The following is a 19,591-nucleotide window of genomic DNA, read 5'->3' on the forward strand; positions in this document are numbered from 1 at the left end:
ACTATATTCTTGACTATTATTTTTGTTCCTTCGAAGGTGTATTTTTAACCCTTCGAAGGTGAATTCTTTTTTTTATTAAGGTGGTGGTTTTTTGAAAAATTTTTTTTGGTTTTGTTGAAAATGGCGGTATTTTTTTTCTCTTCTTATCTTCTTCCTACAATGCATCGCTTATCATAGTTTAAATATGTTTTGTTTTGTCTGGGTTATAACCCAATTTATAAGCTTTTAGTAATTATATTCTTTTTTTTACAACTAAGTATATTAAGAAGTGTGGTTTTAGTATAGTGATCATAATTTTTAAGGTCGGGGTGTTTTTTTTTTATATATATCCTTTATATACGGAGTGGTCTTCTGCTGATATGGGGGTAGAATTAGTCTTATCTTTTCCTTTTTCAAGACACAATTTGGCTTATTCTTGTCTTTTTCTTGTGGGGGTGGGGGATGGTCTGTTTTCTAATTTTATTTTTCCTTTACTAGTTTGTTTCAGTTTTTTCATTTGGGCTGTTTTTGAACTTCAAATATGTCTACGATGTCGTCACTTCCAGGTCTGCTCTTAATTTTTGTTCCTCTTCCGGGTGCATGAGTTTAAAATCTGGTTAACCCTTTTTATACCAAAGGGTTGATTTTAGAATTATGGCTCAGACCATTAATTTTGTGTCTTGGAATATTAAACCATCTGATTAAATGAAAGAAGATTTTCAAAGTATTCCAAAGATTTAATGCTCATATTATTTTTGTTCAAGAAACTCATGTGAGGAAGGAGGACAAATATCGCTTTTTTAGGTTTTGGCAGGGTCAACAGTATCATTCGAATTCGAATGCCAAAGTAAAGGGAGTTTCAATTTTTATTGACTCCTCTATTGCATTTGTTCAACACGATATCTTTTCGGATCCGAATGGTAGATTTTTGTTATTTACAGGTTTACTTCGTAATAAAAAGGTTGCTATGGTTAATGTTTATGCTCCAAATGTGGATTATCCTGGTTTTTTTAAGTCCTTATTTACTTCTTTACCTAATCTAAACGAATATAAGTTAATAATGGGTGGTGACTTTAATTGTTGTTTAAATCCTTTGATGGATAAATCTTTATCTAGTCAGACTTTACCCAATAAGTCAGCCACTTGTAGTAACTCCTTTTTGTCTGATAATGGAGTTTTTGATATTTGGAGATTTCGGTATCCTAATGATAAAGAGTTTTCTTTTTTCTCACATGTTTATCATTCTTATTCAAGAATTAATTATTTTTTTATTGACTCTTGTTTTATTCCATTGGTAATCAGCTGTAATTATGATATTATAGCTATCTCTGACCATGCTCCATTAAAACTTTCTATTAAATTTATGGATACAGTTTCTAATGTTAGACAATGGCGATTTGACTCTACTTTACTGCAAGATCCGGACTTTGTTAAATTTATTAAGGAACAGATCAATTTCTTCTTTTCAACCAATTCCATGGATGATATTTCTTGCAGAACACTTTGGGACACTTTTAAAGCGTATATACGTGGACAGATTATCTCTTACTCCGTTGGTTTGAGAAAACGCATTAAGAAGGAAACTCCTATTGGTCGATAAAATTAAAGAGATTGACAAGAAATATTCGATCACTCCTAGTAAGGAGCTTTACAAACTAAGGGTTGAACTTCAAACGGAACATAGTTTATTACTTACATCTCCGATTGAAAATCAATTAATGAAAATCAGATCTGATTTTTATATACATAGTGATAAATCAGGTAAACTGTTAGCTAGTCAGTTGAAGAGTGCTTTGGTTAATCATCAAATCACTAAGATTCATCAGCAGAATGGGGATTTGACAGTTAACAATGATGAGATAAATAAGTCATTTCAAGACTTTTATACTTCCCTGTATCAATCTGAATTCCCACAGGATCATAATACCATGTGTGATTTTCTTGGGAAATTGAATTTTCCAAAATTATCATCCGATGATCTTTCAATATTGGATACTCCTATTACGGACTCAGAAATCAAAGGGGTTATTTCCTCAATGAATTCTGAGAAAGCACCAGGTCCAGATGGGTATACAGTAGAATTTTTTAAATGTTTTTCCGCTACTCTTTCTCCTTGGTTATGCAGGGTTTTGAGGAAGCAATTAGATTGGGGAATTTGCCACAATCTTTTTATAGAGCTTCTATTTCTTTAATACTGAAGAAAGATAAAGACCCTATTGACTGTGCATCCTATAGACCAATATCTTTATTGAATGTAGACTCCAAGATCTTTTCCAAGTTACTGGCATCCAGGTTGGAGAAGGTTTTACCCCAAATTATTTCGGAAGATCAAACCGGTTTTATTAAAAATCGCTATTCTTTTTTCAATGTTAGGAGATTACTGAATATTGTCTACACTCCTTCACATAGCTCTTCAGAATGTGTTATTTCATTAGATGCGGAGAAAGCAGTTGATAGAATTGAGTGGCCTTACTTATTTAATGTGTTGGAGAAGTTTAATTTTAGTCCGACATTCATTTCCTGGATTAAACTGATTTATCACACTCCAGTAGCCTCAGTGTTTACTAATAATCAAAGATCTCCCTTTTTTCATTTATTTTGGGGCACTAGACAAGGCTGTCCTCTTAGCTGTCCTCTTTAACATTGCTTTAGAACCCTTGGCAATTGCCATCAGAGAATCACAAGATATTTCGGGTATTAATCGTGGGACAGATATTCATAAGTTATCTTTGTATGCAGATGATTTATTATTATTCATTTCTAACCCTGAGAACTCTATTCCAGTAGTTCTATCATTGTTGGCTCAATTTAGTGAGTTTTCTGGGTATAAGTTAAATCTTAATAAGAGTGAATTGTTTCCTTTGAATAGACAGGTCCCAATTTATGGAAATTTACCTTTTAATTTAGTTAATGACTCTTTTATTTACTTATGGATTAAAATCAAAAAAATCATAAAGAATTATTTAGGTTTAATTTTTTTACCCTTAATTGATCAGATTAAAAGTTTGTTTACTAAGTGGTCACCATTATCTTTATCTCTGATAGGGAGGATTAATGCTATTAAGATGGTTATTTTACCTAAGTTTTTATATATTTTTCAAGCGGTACCAATTTTTATTCCGAAGTCTTTTTTTTACTAATGTTGATTCAAAAATTTCCTCATATATATGGCAGAATAAAAATCCCAGGTTAGGTAAAATACATTTACAGAAGACAAAGAAGGAAGGTGGGTTAGCATTACCTAATTTCAGATTTTATTATTGGGCAGGTAATATTAGATATTTGTTATGTTGGTTGAACGATTGGGATGGATCTTTTGGCCCTCATTGGGTGAGTTTGGAAATTAAATCGGTACCTGGTTATGCTCTGGGTTCTATTTTAGGGACTTCTTTCCCTTTTGCTCTTTCTAAATTGCCGAAATGAATTGACAACCCGATAGTTAAACATACTTTACGTGTATGGTTTCAATTTCGGAAATATTTCGGGTTGACTCAATTCGTTTTAAATACTCCTATTGTATCTAATTGCTTTTTCCACCCTTCAATTATAGATCCAGCTTATTTGGCTTGGAAAACTAAGGGATTACTAAGATTTTCTGATTTATTTTTGAACAATTGTTTTATGTCTTTTGAGCAATTATCTAATAAATATAATTTGCCTAGATTTCATTTTTTTAGATATTTACAGATTAGGCATTTTTTAAGTACTATACTTCCTACATTTCCAAGTTTTGTGTCTTCAGATATTTTGGAGAGTTTGTTTGAATTAAACCCTTTTCAAAAAGGATTTATATCAAAACTTCATAATATAATGAAGATACGTTCAGAACCCCTTTATAAGATAAAAATGATTGGGAAAGAGAGCTTAATCTTATTATTCCAAATGAGAATTGGGATAGAATTCTTCAATTAGTTAATACATCTTCTATATGTGCCAAATATTCATTAATACAATTTAAGGTTGTACATAGGATAAATATGTCCAAGGATAAATTAGCTCACTTTTATTCTTATATAAATCCTATTTGTGATAGATGTCAATTTGAAACTGCGTCTTTAACTCATATGTTTTGGTCTTGCCCGCTTTTGAAAAAATATTGGGAAGATACTTTTGATATTATCTCTGCGGTATTAAACATCGATGTACAACCCCATCCTATTACCGCAATTTTTGGTTTACGAATGATGGACTTACTGCATTTATCTTCTTCCGCCTGTCGAATGATTGCATTTCTCACTCTGATGGCTAGAAGATCTATTTTGCTGAATTGCAAGGAAATTAATCCTCCCACTGTATTTCATTGGTTTTCTCAAACTATGTTATGTTTAAATTTAGAAAAACATTAGAAGTGGTGTATTTGATACTTCTATTAAATTTGAAAAGATATGGAGACCATTTATTCAATATTTTCATATGATGTAATATGACCCTGTTCCAGGCTTATTTGATTTTCCAGCTATAATCTTATTTATGTTGAGAGGATCGGAGTTGGATACACTGATGATAATACTCTTGTGAGATATTATAGACAGCCCTGTTTTTTCCTTTTCTAGTTTTTCTTTCTTTTCTTTTTTCTTTTTTTTTGCTTTTTTTTCTTTATTAGCTATTAGATTAGTAGTTTAGTTATTTTTGCATAATATTTTTTTTCTTTTTTCTGTGTTTTTTTTCTATATTATATATTATGTAATACCTAGATTTAACTTGTTCATACATATACTGTATGGTTTATGTTTTGGGAAAACTCTTTTATATTGTAATTATTGCTTATGTGTTCTTTCATGTGTAATGGGAATTTGTATGTTTGTAATCCCTTTATTAATATATCAATTGTATTTTGTACTTATTATTAATGAAAATAAAAAGATTGAAAAAGAAAAGAAAGGAATCCAATCCAAGTATAACTTCTGCTGACTTACCCAATTGAACGACAGCTGTTGAAAGATAAAACTCAGTTTTACGTTCACGGGGATAGAACTGGTAGTTTATTAGCCAATCGCTTAAAATCTTTTACAGTTAATCATCAAATCACAGAAATTTTTAAAGATAATGGAACTAAGACATCTGACCATTCTGAAATTAACAACGTATTTAAAGACTTTTATCTTAAGTTGTATCAGTCTGACTCTTCTTCAGATGATAACTATATGAATGTTTTTTTCAGTAATATCAGCATTCCTACATTGTCTGCTGATAGCCTAACACAGTTAGATCAGCCTATTTCCAAAGAAGAAGTGGCTGAGGCTATACATGCTTTACATTCTGGTAAGACCCCAGGACCTGTTGGCTTTCCTGGGGAGTTTTATAAAACTTTTACTACGTTACTTACACCTTATTTTTCCTCTGTTTTATCAGAGACCTTTAAATCAGGTAAATTCCCTCAATCTTTTTATGAAGCTTTTATTTCTCTTATTCTTAAAGAAAAATAAAAATCCAGCTGAATGTCCTTCATACAGACCGATTTCTTTATTAAATGTTGATGCAAAAATTTTAGCCAAAATCTTAGCTCGAAGACTTGAAAATATTCTACCATCTATTATATCACATGACCAGACAGGATTTATTAAAAATTACTCACATTTTAATATACATCGGTTATTGAATGTGATATATTCACCATCCAAAAAAATATCAGAGTGTATATTATCCTTAGATGCAGAAAAAGCCTTTGATAGGATTGAGTGGAATTATCTTTTTAAGACCTTAGAAAAGTTTAATTTTGGGCCTAATTTTATTCGTTGGGTTAAATTAATCTACTCGTCTCCTACCGGTCAGGTTATTGCTAACTCCCAAATTTCTAAGCCCTTTAAATTACAGCAGGAAACTAGACAAGGATGTCCTCTTAGTCCTTTACTTTTTGCTTTAGCTATAGAACCCTTAGCAATAGCACTTCGAGAAGCTAAGGACATTTCTGGTATACTAAGGGAAGGTATGTCTCATAAAATTTATTTATATGCTGATGATATTTTACTTTTTATCTCTGACACTGAAACTTCTTTACCTTTGGTTCTTTCTTTAATTTCCCAGTTTAGTTCTTTTTCAGGATATAAGCTGAACCTACATAAAAGTGAGCTATTTCCTTTAAATGACCTAATGTCATCAAATGCCAAATTTCCGTTCAAAGTTGTTACAAGTCAATTTACATATTTAGGTGTAACAATTACTAAAAACTTGAAGAATTTATTCAAAGAAAACTTAAACCCCTTATTGAATTATGTGAAAAAGACACTTTCTAAATGGTCTCCTCTTTCTTTATCCCTAATTGGCCGAATTAATTCGATTAAAATGAAGATTCTTCCTAAATTTTTATATCTTTTTCAGGCCTTACCTATTTTTATTCCTAAGACGTACTTTGATTCTTTAGATTCAATTTTAACCTCTTATATTTGGAATAATAAACAAGCTCATTTAATTAAAGTTTACTTACAAAGAAATAAAGAGATGGGTGGATTAGCCCTACCCAATTTTAGGTTTTACTATTGGGCTGCCAATATAAGGAATATAACTTTCTGGTCCTATTATATTTATCGCAAAGATTGCCCATCATGGGTCTCCTTAGAAGTTAATTCTGTAAAAAAGTCCTCTATTGTCTCTCTTCTTGGATCATAATCTTCTTTTTCAGCAAATAAAACAACAGATAACATAATTGTTAAGCAAACTTTAAGGATCTGGTCTCAATTTAGAAAATTGTTTGGTTTAGCGAATTTTTCATTATCATCTCCCATTCTCCTTAATTTTTTTTTATTCCTTCCATGACTGATAAAGTCTTTAAAGATTGGGATGAATTAGGTATTAAGTGTTTTTGGGACCTGTTTATCTCAGGATCTCTTGCTTCATTTGACCAATTGTCAAATAAATTTGCACTCCCAAAAACACATTTTTACAGATTCCTTCAAATTAGAGATTTTCTATGTTTCTGATTAGCTACTTTTCCTATAGGTCCTGACAAAAATTTACCGGACGATCTTTTAAATTTAAAACCTTTTGTTAATGGTTCTATTACCGGTATCTATAACTTGTTGATTGATTCTAGACAAGACTTTTTAGACAAAATAAAAAAAAGCTTGAGAGGATGACCTAAATTGTCAGATTTCTGATGATAGATGGAATAAAATTCTTAAACGGGTTAATAAATCATCTTTCTGTGCTCGTCATTCTCTTCTACAATTTAAAGTATTTCATAAAGCTTACATTTCTAAACAGAAGCTCTCCATTTTTTACCTGAATGTTTCTCCACTTTGTAATAAATGCAACTCTGCTGATGCCTCTTTAATTCATATGTTTTGGTTTTGCCCTACAATTGAAAAATTTTGGCGGGGAGTATTTCATACCTTCTCTCAACTTTTTAGGGTCCAATTTGACCCAAATCCCCTTACTGCCTTGTTTGGTATTATTGCAAATGAAGATATAACTTTAAATACTCCTAACCTACAGGTTTTAGTTTTTACCTCACTTTTAGCAAGAAGAGCAATCTTGCTTAAATGGAAGGAGTCTACCCCTCCTACACATCTTCAATGGCTACGTGATATTATGTCGTATTTAAATTTAGAAAAGATCTGCTGCTCAGTCTTAAATTCGAAACAATCTTTTTATGATATCTGGGGACCTTTCCTAAATTACTTTTCCAATCTATAACGTTTAACAGTGCACAGACTTTTATGTATATTTTTATCTTCTCTTCTTAAGTGAATATGTTTTTTCTAATTATCCATTATCATCCATCAGCTTTTTTCTTTGGTAGTTGGTAGGGGGTTGACTTTTTTTATATATATATATAAATTTCTTTTATGATGTATGACCTATCGTTAAATTTTTGATTACAGAGTGGTATACCTTTATGTGTTATGCTATAACATTTTGATCAATTTTATTACAATATATGAATGTACACAAGATATGTTGAGATGTATCTATGTGTTGCACTCTGTAAAGCTTTTTTTCTTCTTCTGAATAAAAATATTGTAAAAAGAAAGAAGGAAACATGTATCAGTGCGGTGGTCTTTAGGACCTGGCGATGCAGCTCTGAATCTGCAGTGTTCACAAAAATAATCATGATCACGATTGAAAATAAGGTGGAAATAATAAAGCGATCAGAAAGAGGTGAAACGCCATCAGTCATTGAAAAAGCATTAGGCTACAGTCGGTCAACGATCAGAACAATTTTAATGGAGCATGTGAAAGGTACTGCCCTGATGAAAGCTACAATTATTACTAAGCAACATAGTGGATTAATTACTGAAATATGTATGTTTCTTAAATGTTTTATATGCATAGAAAGGGAAAATATGTACTATATACTAAGAAAAATGTTTGACTAACTGACGCTAAATAATACCGGATGTACCTGTTCCGACTTCAAATCTTACTAAAAGACAGACTCAGGAATGGAACTAACTCATTTATAACCTAGGGACTGCATGTACTTTTAAGTCATTTCTAAATTACTTATAATACCTAATACAAAGTAAATGCTATGTAAATAGTTATTGTACTGCAGTGTTTAGGAAATAATGACAAGAAAAAATAGTCTGCACATGCTCAAACAACGAGTGCTGGAGAGAGAACTTCCAGGTTTTCCCGCTCCGCGGTTGGTTGAATCCGCACAAGCGGAATCCGCAGATAAGGAGGGCCGACTATATATGTACGTTGTACCATTGAATTTAACAATACCATAGGAGCTCATTTGTATGTGTAATTCTTCATAAGTCAGGTGCTTATAAGCTTGGGATAGCCTGTGTTTATCATGTAGATACTTTTGAAATTGACAATGAAAGTTGGCAGTGAAATACAGGATTATTATTTCTTTTATTAAGTTCTTCAATTCTTTCTGGATTGTTGAATCTAGAAGGAAGCAACATTACTTCATAAGAAACAACATTATCCAAACTCACAAGTGTTGCTATGACAGCAACAGATTTGATATTTACAGTATATTATCTGGTCAGATAGGTAATAAAAGGAATTGCCTGTTCTGCTCTCTAAAGCTTACGTAATTTCAGATGAAGAGAATCTGGTTGGGCCCATTTGAGGAAGTTGATAATTATAGAGTAATACAACACAGAAACAACCCTTTGGCCCAAATGGCCAACCATATCATCCTCTCTGTTTGTCCCATTTGCCCACATTCAGCCCATAACCCTCCAAGCCATTCCCCTCCATGTACCTATCTAAATGCCCCTTAAATGTTGAAACTATACCTGTCAACAACTTCCTCTGGCAGCTCTCGCCAGTTACTCACTGCTGTCTATGAAAAGAAACTACCTCTCAGGCCTATTTTAAACCACTATCCTCTTATCTTGTATCCGTGTCCTTTAGTTTTGGACCCCGCAACCCAGGGGGAAAACCTATGACCATCCGCCTTATCCCCTCATGATTTTAAAAAGATTAATGAGGTCAACTCATTCTCCAAGGCACCACGAAATCAAGATATAGTGTGGCCAACCTCTCCCTTTAACTCAGAGCCTCTAGTGCAGGCAACATCCTCATAAATCTCTTTTGCATCTTCTCCAGCTTGACAATATCTTTCCTATAACAGGACAACTGAAACTGTAACAACATTCTAAAAGCAACCTTACCAATAACTTAAATAACTGCAACATAATTCCACTGCTCCTAAACTGAATGCCCTGACTGATAAAAGCCAGCATGTTTAACATCTTCTTCACCACCTGTCTTCTTGAAGCAAACTTTGCACATTTACTCCCAGGTTCATCTATTCCACTAGACCTGTCAGTGCCCTGCCATTCACTGTACACATCCTACCCTGGTTTCAATGTCTAAAATGCATCACCTCACACTTCCTTAAGCTGAAAACTATATACCGTACCATTCCTCAGCCCATATTCCTAACTGATCAAGATCTCTTAGCAATTTATTTTAACCTGCTTCACAATCAGCAAGACATACCACCCCGCAGTTTAGTATCATCACTCTCACTAAATTGTATTATGTACATTTATATCCAAATCACTTATATAAAGAGTAACAGTGGTCCCAACACTATGAAATTATGTAACTATGAAAACGGACAAGGGAGAGCCAGTGGATGTAGTGTACCTGGACTTCCAGAAAGCTTTTGATAAAGTCCCACATAGGAGATTAGTGGGCAAAATTAAGGCACATGGCATTGGGGGCAGAGTACTGACATGGATTGAAAATTGGCTGGCTGACAGGAAACAAAGAGTAGTGGTTAACAGGTCTCTTTCAGAATGGCAGGCTGTGACCAGTGGGGTACCGCAAGGTTCGGTGCTAGGACCACAGCTGTTTACAATATACAGTAATGGTTTAGATGAAGGGATTAAAGGTAACATTAGCAAATTTGCTGATGACACAAAGCTGTGTGGCAGTGTGAAATGTCAGGAGGATGTTATGAGAATGCAGGGTGACTTGGACAGGTTGGGTGAGTGAGCAAATGTATGGCAGATGCAGTTTAATGTGGATAAGTGTGAGGTTATCCACTTTGGTGGCAAGAACAGGAAGGCAGATTACTATCTAAATGGAGTTAAGTTAGGAAAAGGGGAAGTACAACAAGATCTAGGTGTTCTCGTACATCAGTCAATGAAAGCAAGCATGCAGGTACAGCAGGTAGTGAAGAAAGTTAATGGTATGCTGACTTTTATAACAAGAGGAATTGAGTATAGGAGTAAAGAGTTCCTTCTGCAGCTGTACAGGGCCCTGGTGAGACCCCACCTGGAGTATTGTGCGCAGTTTTGGTCTCCAAATTTGAGGAAGGACATTCTTGCTATTGAGGGAGTGCAGCGTAGGTTCACAAGGTTAATTCCCAGAATGGCGGGACTGTCATATGTAGAAAGATTGGAGCGACTGGGCTTGTATACACTGGAATTTAGAAGGATGAGAGGGGATTTGATTGAAACATATAAGATTATTAAGGGATTGGACACGCTGGAGGCAGGAAGCATGTTCCCGCTGATGGGTGAGTCCAGAACTAGAGGCCACAGTTTAAGAATAAGGGGTAGACCATTTAGAACAGAGATGCAGAAAAACTTTTTCACCCAGAGAGTGGTGGATATGTGGAATGCTCTGCCCCAGAAGGCAGTGGAGGCCAAGTCTCTGGATGCACTTAAGAGAGAGTTAGATAGAGCTCCTATAGTTAGTGGGGTCAAGGGATATGGGGAGAGGGCAGGAATGGGATACTGATTATGTATGATCAGCCATGATCACAGTGAATGGCGGTGCTGGCTAGAAGGGCCGAATGGCCTACTCCTGCACCTACTATCTATTGTCTATTGTCTATTGACCGCAGGACACCCCACTGGTCACAGGTCTTGAGGCAGAGAATCAGCCTTCAATCTTCAGCACACACAAAAGGCAGGAGGAACTCAGCAGGCCAGGCAGCATCTTTGGAAAAGACTAAACAGTTGATTTCTTGGGCCAAGAACCTTCATCAGAACTGGTGAAAAACCTCGGACTGAAACATCAACTGTTTACTCTTTTTCATAGATGTTGCCAGGCCTGCTGAGTTCTTCCAGCATATTATTTCTGTTGCTTTGGATTTCCAGCATCTGCAAATCATCTTGCGTTTGTGCTACTAGCATCAACCAATCATCGGGACAGCTCTGAATCCCCTTTGCTCTCCCTCACCTTCCAGATCAGCCTTGCTCAAGTCCAAATAGATAACATCCACTGTTCTATCTTCACTTATCCCCTTAATTAGCTGTTTGAAAACTCCAAAATAAAAGAAAGATAAAGATTATTTGATCACAAACCAGAGGAAATCTGTAGATGCTGGAAATCCAAGCAACACACAAAAAATATTGGTGGAACTCTGCAGACCAGACAGCAAATTTGGAAAAGAGTACAGTCGACGTTTCAGGCTGAGACTCTTCGGCAGGATCAGTCATGCTGAAGGGTCTCAGCCTGAAACGTTGGCTGTACTCCTGTTGAAGGGTCTCAGCCCAAAACATCAACTTTACTCTTTTCTATTGATGCTGCCTGGCCTACTGAGTTCCTCCAGTATTCTGAGTGTGTTGCATAAAGATTATTTGACCCTTGTACATTGAAACATACTGTGAAATGCACAGCTTGAGTCAACGAATTCCACAATCCAAGGATTTGTTGTGGCACACCATAAGTGTCGCCATACATAATTCGCCCACAATTTACTAATCCTAACCTGTATGACTTTGGAGTGTGAGAGAAAACCAGAGCACCCAGGGGAAACCGTTGTATGAGACAAAATGTGAGAAGGTCTTGGTGAGGGTGCAGAAAGGAGGGGAAGTTGAAGAATAAGGGAAGGTTGGTCCATGAAGTGCAATCTTATCTCCATTTGTTACGAATCGCAAGTATATGTTATGTACAAACGCCACTCGAAGTTAAAATAGATCACACATAGGCATTGCTCAATTAAAACCTGGTCCCTGTTAATGGTAGGCCACAAACATTAGTCAAAAACATGACAATACTTATATGGAAGTAACTAAAAGATCTGCATAATTGCCTTCAATAAAAGAGTTCATAGAACAATGGAATGTGAATCTTCTTAATCTGTTAATTGCTGAGTTGGTTTCATGTCCATATCTCAATGCCTAATCTTTTCTGCTTTCATAATCATATTTTTCCCAACAGTGTCCAGTACTCTAAGGTTTATATCAATAATTTTGACATAAATATAAATAACCTGATGAAAAAGTTTACAGTTATACCAAATTCAGTGGCATAGTTAACAGCAAAGAAGAAAACTGAAGATCTCAGTGGATTCATCAATTGGGCAGAGGTACAATGGTGTTTGAGTTTGCTGTCCACAAAGTTTTGAACTTAAATGGATGCCTTAAGTCCTATTGACATAGATAGCTGCAGGCACCCTCACTATAGGGAGGTCATACTGTAGCCACCTACTCCTCAAAGGCTGGATCACTTCCCTGTTTATCCTCCATTTTGAGTTTATCTGCCAATACCCAGTATTTGAGCAGTGGAATCAACCCTCCCCCCCCCCCCCCACCCAAAGGAGGAGATACTTCCAACTAACAAAGTAGTTTAAACGCAGTTCATTTATTTTTACTACCACACATTTAAAGTTAGATAAAATTATTTTAAAATCATTTAAAACTCACAGAGGTTTTCTGTCTGTTAAAATATTTCCAAACTACAAATGCTTTCTAAAACATAGGTACACTTCACATGAGCTAAAAAAGACATTCCAACAAATTGCAGAGAAATAAATCGTCTGTTGCAGAAATCGAATGCAGAGGATACACCCTTCTTATTGTCCCTTGACCATTCCTAACAAGATCTCTTACATTTATACTGATTTTTTTTGCAACTTGGGTAACTTCACACACGTGATATGTTTTTCAGATACCATTTCACCCAGACGGTCTAAAAGCTTCTGGTGACATAGATCACAACACACATAATTAATGCAGTGAATGCTGATTCTCCGATACACAAATCTCCCAAGATCTGATAGATCAGCTATTTGATAAGCTAAGAGATAGCATCATTCTGGTCTTCAAGTTTCCTTGAGCTATATTCTTAGCCATCTGGTCTGATGCAGGACAATTATAATAACCCATTGCATCTCTTGGGCAGTTAGCCCAGTGCAGTAGACCAGCAGTCCGTGTTCTATTGACAGTGATGTTTGTTTGCAAAGCTGTCCTTTTATCTTCAGACTAACTATGGCTTGTCATTCACATTAAGAACTGAAGACTGGCTCCTAGTTACGACAACAAGCTGAACAAAGAATATGAGTCGTGCGTTTAGCCTACTCAAAAACAACACTTTGATCTCTAGGAGTGTCAGCTGCTGTGTTAGAAGATTGAGATTGGCAGAAAGCCCCTCATCCCTCCTCTCAGTCCTAGACAGTGAATATCCATCACAGAAGATGGCAGAATTCAATCCAGAAAAGTCTGCGGCAATGCATTAAGCAAGGCAAACAAGGAATGGGATATGATAATACACTGAGGAGATTTTTTTAAAAGTGGAACCCAGGAGCAGACATCCATAGACCCTAAAAAATAGCAAACTTTAAGAAGTCATTTAAGAAGTCGAATGACATAATTTCTTTTCTAGCTGAGGTGAGAATGCAAAGGGAGAATATGCTAGAACTGTATAGATTAATGCAATGATAGAACATTTGTGACACAGAAAGAGGCCATTTAGGCCAATGTGTTTATTCCAGTTGATAAAGCATCCTCTGAGCCTTTCCTATTCATTGTCCTCTGTGTCAATCATATGGCTAATTGTTATAACATCTGCAAGCTTTCTACATTGCCTCCTACATTAAAATCTAAAGCATTAATGTATCCTATAGATAGTAATTCAACATGCATAACATAACATGTAGCAAAAAGTACCTGCCAATCATTATCCATCATATCCTGCTACTAAGTCAATTTTTGCCACTTGATTGAACGTCAATATTTTTGACAAGCCTGCACTATGTGACCTTACTAAGAGGTCTTAACTATCAATATATAAATACCACAGTTTACTATGCTACAGGTCAAAAGTGACAGCAACAGGAGAAGCTACCAGATCATATGGAGGACATTGCAAAAGAGGGAGGTTTTAGCCATAGAAAAAGACAGGATAAGTTGAAGCTTTTTTTTTGGAATACAGTTGGCAGAAAGGAAATCTAAGTAAGGTGTATAAGACGATGATAACTCTATTTCCACTATCAAAGATGTCAATAAGCAGGAGATATTGTTCAAAGGATTAGAGAGAGAATGGGGATTTCTCATTCAGAGGTTGTGAAGGCCTGAAAAGATGGCAGAAATTTTCATTACATTTAAAAAGATATTGGAAAGGTGCCTCAAGTGTGAGAACATACAAGTCTGTAAAGCAAGAGGTGGAAATTAGATTAGTCTGGATAGCTGTGCTTTCAACCATGTAAGTTCACCTTAGAACTTGTTTCTTTGCCCAAGCTTTCTATTGTCCCGATCAATATCCACTCTTTGGTATAATTATTTGCCAGAATGTGCTCTCCACCTATTCATACATAACAACATTTAATAAATTATGTCTTTGTCATTATAAACACTGCTGATGATTACCCATATATATATATTTATTATTATGTACTCTTTCACTTCAGGTTGTTTTTCCAGTGCAGTAGATTGGAAAAGGAGCAAGTAACGGTTTGCAATAACAATATTTGAAGATCAGGGTAACCCTGCTCCACTGCTCTGGCTGAAACTCAAATCTCAGTCAATATCAACTAAAACATTATCTGCTGCTTTGGGAACTTTGCTATATCAATGCGCCTGTCACCTTTCCCCAGTTACAGCTCTCATCCTCAAATTGTTGCCTTCAATCTGCTTTCATTTCTTTTGAGCTGTTCTGAGATTGTGAACAGGTCTGTAATAGCAGAATCTTTCCTTTCTTTAAAAAGCATGTCTATCCAACAATACAAATAAAACCAGCAGATTGTTTATTTTGCTTTCTTCTGCTGAAAATTTGGGATGAAATCTCTGCTGTGAGTCAGCTGCAGCTCATGTTGCATTTTTTTAGTTGCCTGCATGACCTGGGTATTTTGGTATGTTCATCATTCCTAGTGGGGGAATTGACACAATTACCGTGACCTAGTTTGATTCTTCAATAGTAATTTCGTCTGCATTTTCCCACAGGTAAACCTCTATTTCATTAAGTTCACTTGCTGCTTGTTCTTTATGTATAAAGTTTTACATTCTCGGGATATGAATAATTATTTTATTTATTTAGCGATACAGTGCGGCCCTTCAAGCCATGCTGCCCCAGCAACGGCACCCCAATGAACCCTAACCCAATCAGTGGGCAAATTTACAATGATCAATTAACCTCCCCATGTTGAGTGACCCAAATTGTTCCTGGCGTTTCCTGTTTGTGTTTATACAATGACTTGTATGTCCGCAAATGGTCTCTGTAAAGTTACATCACTTGCTATACTCGTTGCCTTTTGTTGGCAGATACGGAGTTTGTTTTAAATACTGATGAGGTAAAAAAAATATAAACAATTAATAATAATACATAAAGGCATTATTATAATAAGCATTTTATCCCGATAAAATCTGTATATAAATGTTGCCATACAGAAAGCATCCAATAAAAGAATCATAAACACATTATTATAATCATATTATTCCAATTATTTCGTTTTTACAACAGGTTAGAAGTATAACAATCAACACATTGTAGCGCTTAACAAACCGCCAATGTAATGCATTATTTAACAAAGAAGCACCTTCGAAAGGATTGCAAATATGTTGTTGCCCCCAATAACCTACCATCACTGCACTGCTAGAAGTATGAATCTTCTACCATTTGTTATCAGTGGAGAGGTTAAAAATAATCCGCAGATCCACCTTAAGCGTGTTGAGTGAGGAATATCACTAAGATCATGCCGCTCACTGTCCAAGCCAACCTTTTCTTTAATATTCAAACTGTGGGGTGAAGCAGCTGTTACTCGATCTAATTTCACCAAATTAAGAACCAACTCTTCACACCCCAGGACAGCTCGGGTGTAAAGGGAAGCTACTCCTGGAGCACTACCCGAACCAATTGAGAGTGCTTACCTTGCGTGGCTCTGGAGTGTGACTGAGCAAAGCTGACAGCGTAGATCGCGCCCAACTCTTTGTGCTCCTTTTGCTTCCCTTTGACAGATGGTGACGCGTTGGGGGTGGGGAGAGCTCCAGTCGTTCCCATACTATCAGAGCCACGTCTCCCCAGAGACCGGAGTGAAAACGGTTTTCATGGAAAGCTATGAGAGGGGCTGCAGGGGTGCGTGAGACCTCAACCACAGGCAAACATTGAGAACAGCAGAACTCCTAAACCAGAGCCACTCACTCACTCACCTCTCTCCACCCAGCTCCCCACTCTCAAATCGTTTCCCCCCCCCCCCCCTTCTCTCGGTTTGACTCCAGCTACTGGGGAAAAGAAAGTATTTGTTGGAGTAAAATGTAATTGGCTGCCATCTACCGGTCGGCACAAAATACCACACCTGGAGTCAAAACACCTACGCACACCGCGCAGGCCACCCAATTTTAGTGAATGGCGAGGGAATTACAACCAAGGCTTTTATCAAAGGTTTATTATTCATATAATTTTGATAGTTCTGAATATTGTACATATCTCTCCCATCTATTTTTACCAGTTTTTTTCTTCAATGTAATGGTTGCCTCTGCGGTAACTTTCTTGACCCTGCAAGATACCACAGCGCAGATTGTCAGCAATCAAAACGGAAAGTGCTGGGAATACTTCGGGGTCAATCAGCATTCTTGGAGCGAGAAACTGAGCTAATGTTTGAGTTCTAAGACCCTTCTTCAGACAAGTTTGTCAACATGTGGTAAAGTCCAGGCACCACTTTCTTTAGCAAAACTTGATCCCAGCCCTGCTGAAAGTGAAAGCAATCCTGCTTTCCGGATACAATAAGAAGCATTTGTCAAAGGGATGGGCCAACCTGTCAAGGTTATGCAACGTCACATGTATTACACTCTACACAATGTGACACCCAATAGTGACATAATTCAAGGAAGTGTAGCATTTATGGGTGAAGCCATTAGGGGAGAAAAATGAAATTGTGAGGGAAATGGGTTTCAGTGGATGAAAACTGAGAAGTAAGTGTAAATAGAGAAATAAACTGGAACATAACTTAAAGAAAGGAGGCTACGAACAACTAGCAGAGGGAATGGTGTTTGGAATCTGGGAAGGTGGATGGATGCATGGTGTGAGAGGGGAACCAGAATGGGGAAGGGGAGGAAAGAAGAGAAGAAGGGAGGGGGAGAAATTATTGTGAGTCTGAGAAATTGTGGTTTATTTGTATTTATTTTATTTCTTACATCCAAGGGAGTAAAAATCTTTATGTTGCATCTCCATCGCAATGTACAAGCAATAAGAGGGGAAATGTGGGAGGATGTTGTCCAAACACTAAAATTGTATACATAATTGTTTTGAATGCATGTATGTACAATCAGATGCAATGTACAGCCAGATATGCAATCAGATCAATGTGTATTGATAAATCTGATGGCCTGATGAAAGAAGCTGTCCCAGAGCCTGTTGGTCCTGACCTTAATGCTGCGGTACCATTTGCCAGACAGAAGCAGCTGAAACAGTTTGTGGTTGGAGTGGCTGGAGTCCCTGATGATCCTCTGGGCCCTTCATATGCACCTGCTGCTGCTGCTGCTGCTGCTGCTGTATATGCCATCAAGTCGGAGGCTTCCTAGACAGAATATGAGCTGTTGTTCCTCCAACCTGTTTGGCCTCATCATGGCAATAGAAGAGACCATGCATATGCTTGTCAGAATGAGAATGGGAAGTTGAACTGAAATACATTTGCAGCAGACAGTTCAAAGATTATTGACATAGTGGGTCCCAATCCTTGTCAGGTCTTCCCAATGTAGACAAGGCTGCACTGAGAGCATGAACTCACCACCTCTCTTCTCCCCACCTGTCCATCAACTCCCACTAATGGCATGAAGATCGACTTCCAGCAAGTACTGAATCTCTTGTGTTTATAACAGAAGCAGTAATTTTAATTACTTATTTGGTAACTTAAGGTGTAACAAATGTAATCTCAACATTTGTTACACCTTAAGTTACCAAATAAGTAATTAAAATTTTGGAGTGAGTCAACCTCCATTCAAGCAAATAATACCACTGAAATATGCTGCTTCTTATATTGAATCAAAATTCCAAGCTGAGTGTGGCCTGTTTGTGACAAGGGAATAGCCAGAAGAAGATAAGACCACAATTAGGCCATTTGGCCCCCCAAGTATGCTCCACCATTCCATCATGAATGATTCATTATACCTCTCAACCCCAATCTCCTGCCCCTTAAACTATAAACTTTAATGTCCTTTCTAAACAAGAACCTATCAACCTCTGCTTTAAATGTATTCAATGACTTGGCCCCAGCTGCTGTGCTTGCCAATGAATTCCACAGATTCACCACACACTGGCTAAAGAAATTCCTCCTTATCGCTATTCTAAAGCGATGTCCTCCTGTACTGAAGCTCTGCCCTCTGGTCCCAGACTCCCCAATAATAGGAAGCATCTTCTCCATGTTTCACTGGACCCTCTCCAAAACTGCTCACAATACTCAAAGTGCGGCGTGAACAATGGCTTGTAAAGCCTCAGCATTACATCCTCACTAGACCAAGTTGACCAGCGACCAATCCAGACATCAGAAGTTTGAGAGGAGGGGATTTCACTCAGGTCCACTGACTGAGTGGAAAAAGGCAGCAGCGGATAGCGGCAGCATTTCTGAGCTCTGAGCAGTGACCAATCGGCATCTGGGATTGATCAGCAAGAGCAAGTTAGAGGAAAGCAGGGGCAAGCACAGCGACCATTGTCTGAGTGGACAGAGTGTTGAGGCTTCAGTGAAGAGAAACTTCAGTCAGAGAAGGCAAAGAAGAAAAGTTCCAAGTATTTTTTTCCTTCTATTTTTAACATCTGCTCAGTTAAGACAGTAGAGGTGCCAGCCAGGATAGTTGAATGATCCTCTTGCGGGATGTGGAAGGTAGGGAGACCCCCAGTGTCTCTGACGACTGCCACTGTGAGAAGAGCATCCAGCTGCTGTTTCCAACAAACAATATTTGATAAACACTGAATCATTTGGGAGGGAGAGGGGGTGCTATATAGGACATATAGAAAGATAGTTACACCCAGGGTGCAGTCACAG

General features: G+C 36.8%; 1 protein-coding gene across 6 annotated transcripts in view; it reads right to left on the bottom strand.

The window, feature by feature from the left end:
• Positions 1 to 16,818, bottom strand: part of pxylp1 (2-phosphoxylose phosphatase 1) — a 221,004-nt gene extending 204,186 nt beyond the window's left edge. For 3 of the 6 annotated variants that reach the window (XM_059947837.1, XM_059947804.1, XM_059947794.1), the window contains exon 1: positions 16,197 to 16,447. In XM_059947837.1, the coding sequence (XP_059803820.1) occupies positions 16,197 to 16,199 (3 nt within the window). In that variant the 5' untranslated portion in view covers positions 16,200 to 16,447. Of the gene's footprint in view, positions 1 to 14,833; positions 14,919 to 16,196; positions 16,450 to 16,484 lie in introns of those variants that run through there. The other 3 variants (XM_059947812.1, XM_059947859.1, XM_059947819.1) reach the window with 3 other exon arrangements.
• Between the last annotated feature and the right edge of the window lie 2,773 nt (positions 16,819 to 19,591).

The sequence above is a fragment of the Hypanus sabinus genome, chromosome 2 (genome assembly GCF_030144855.1).
Source record: "Hypanus sabinus isolate sHypSab1 chromosome 2, sHypSab1.hap1, whole genome shotgun sequence".
NCBI lineage: Eukaryota > Metazoa > Chordata > Chondrichthyes > Myliobatiformes > Dasyatidae > Hypanus > Hypanus sabinus.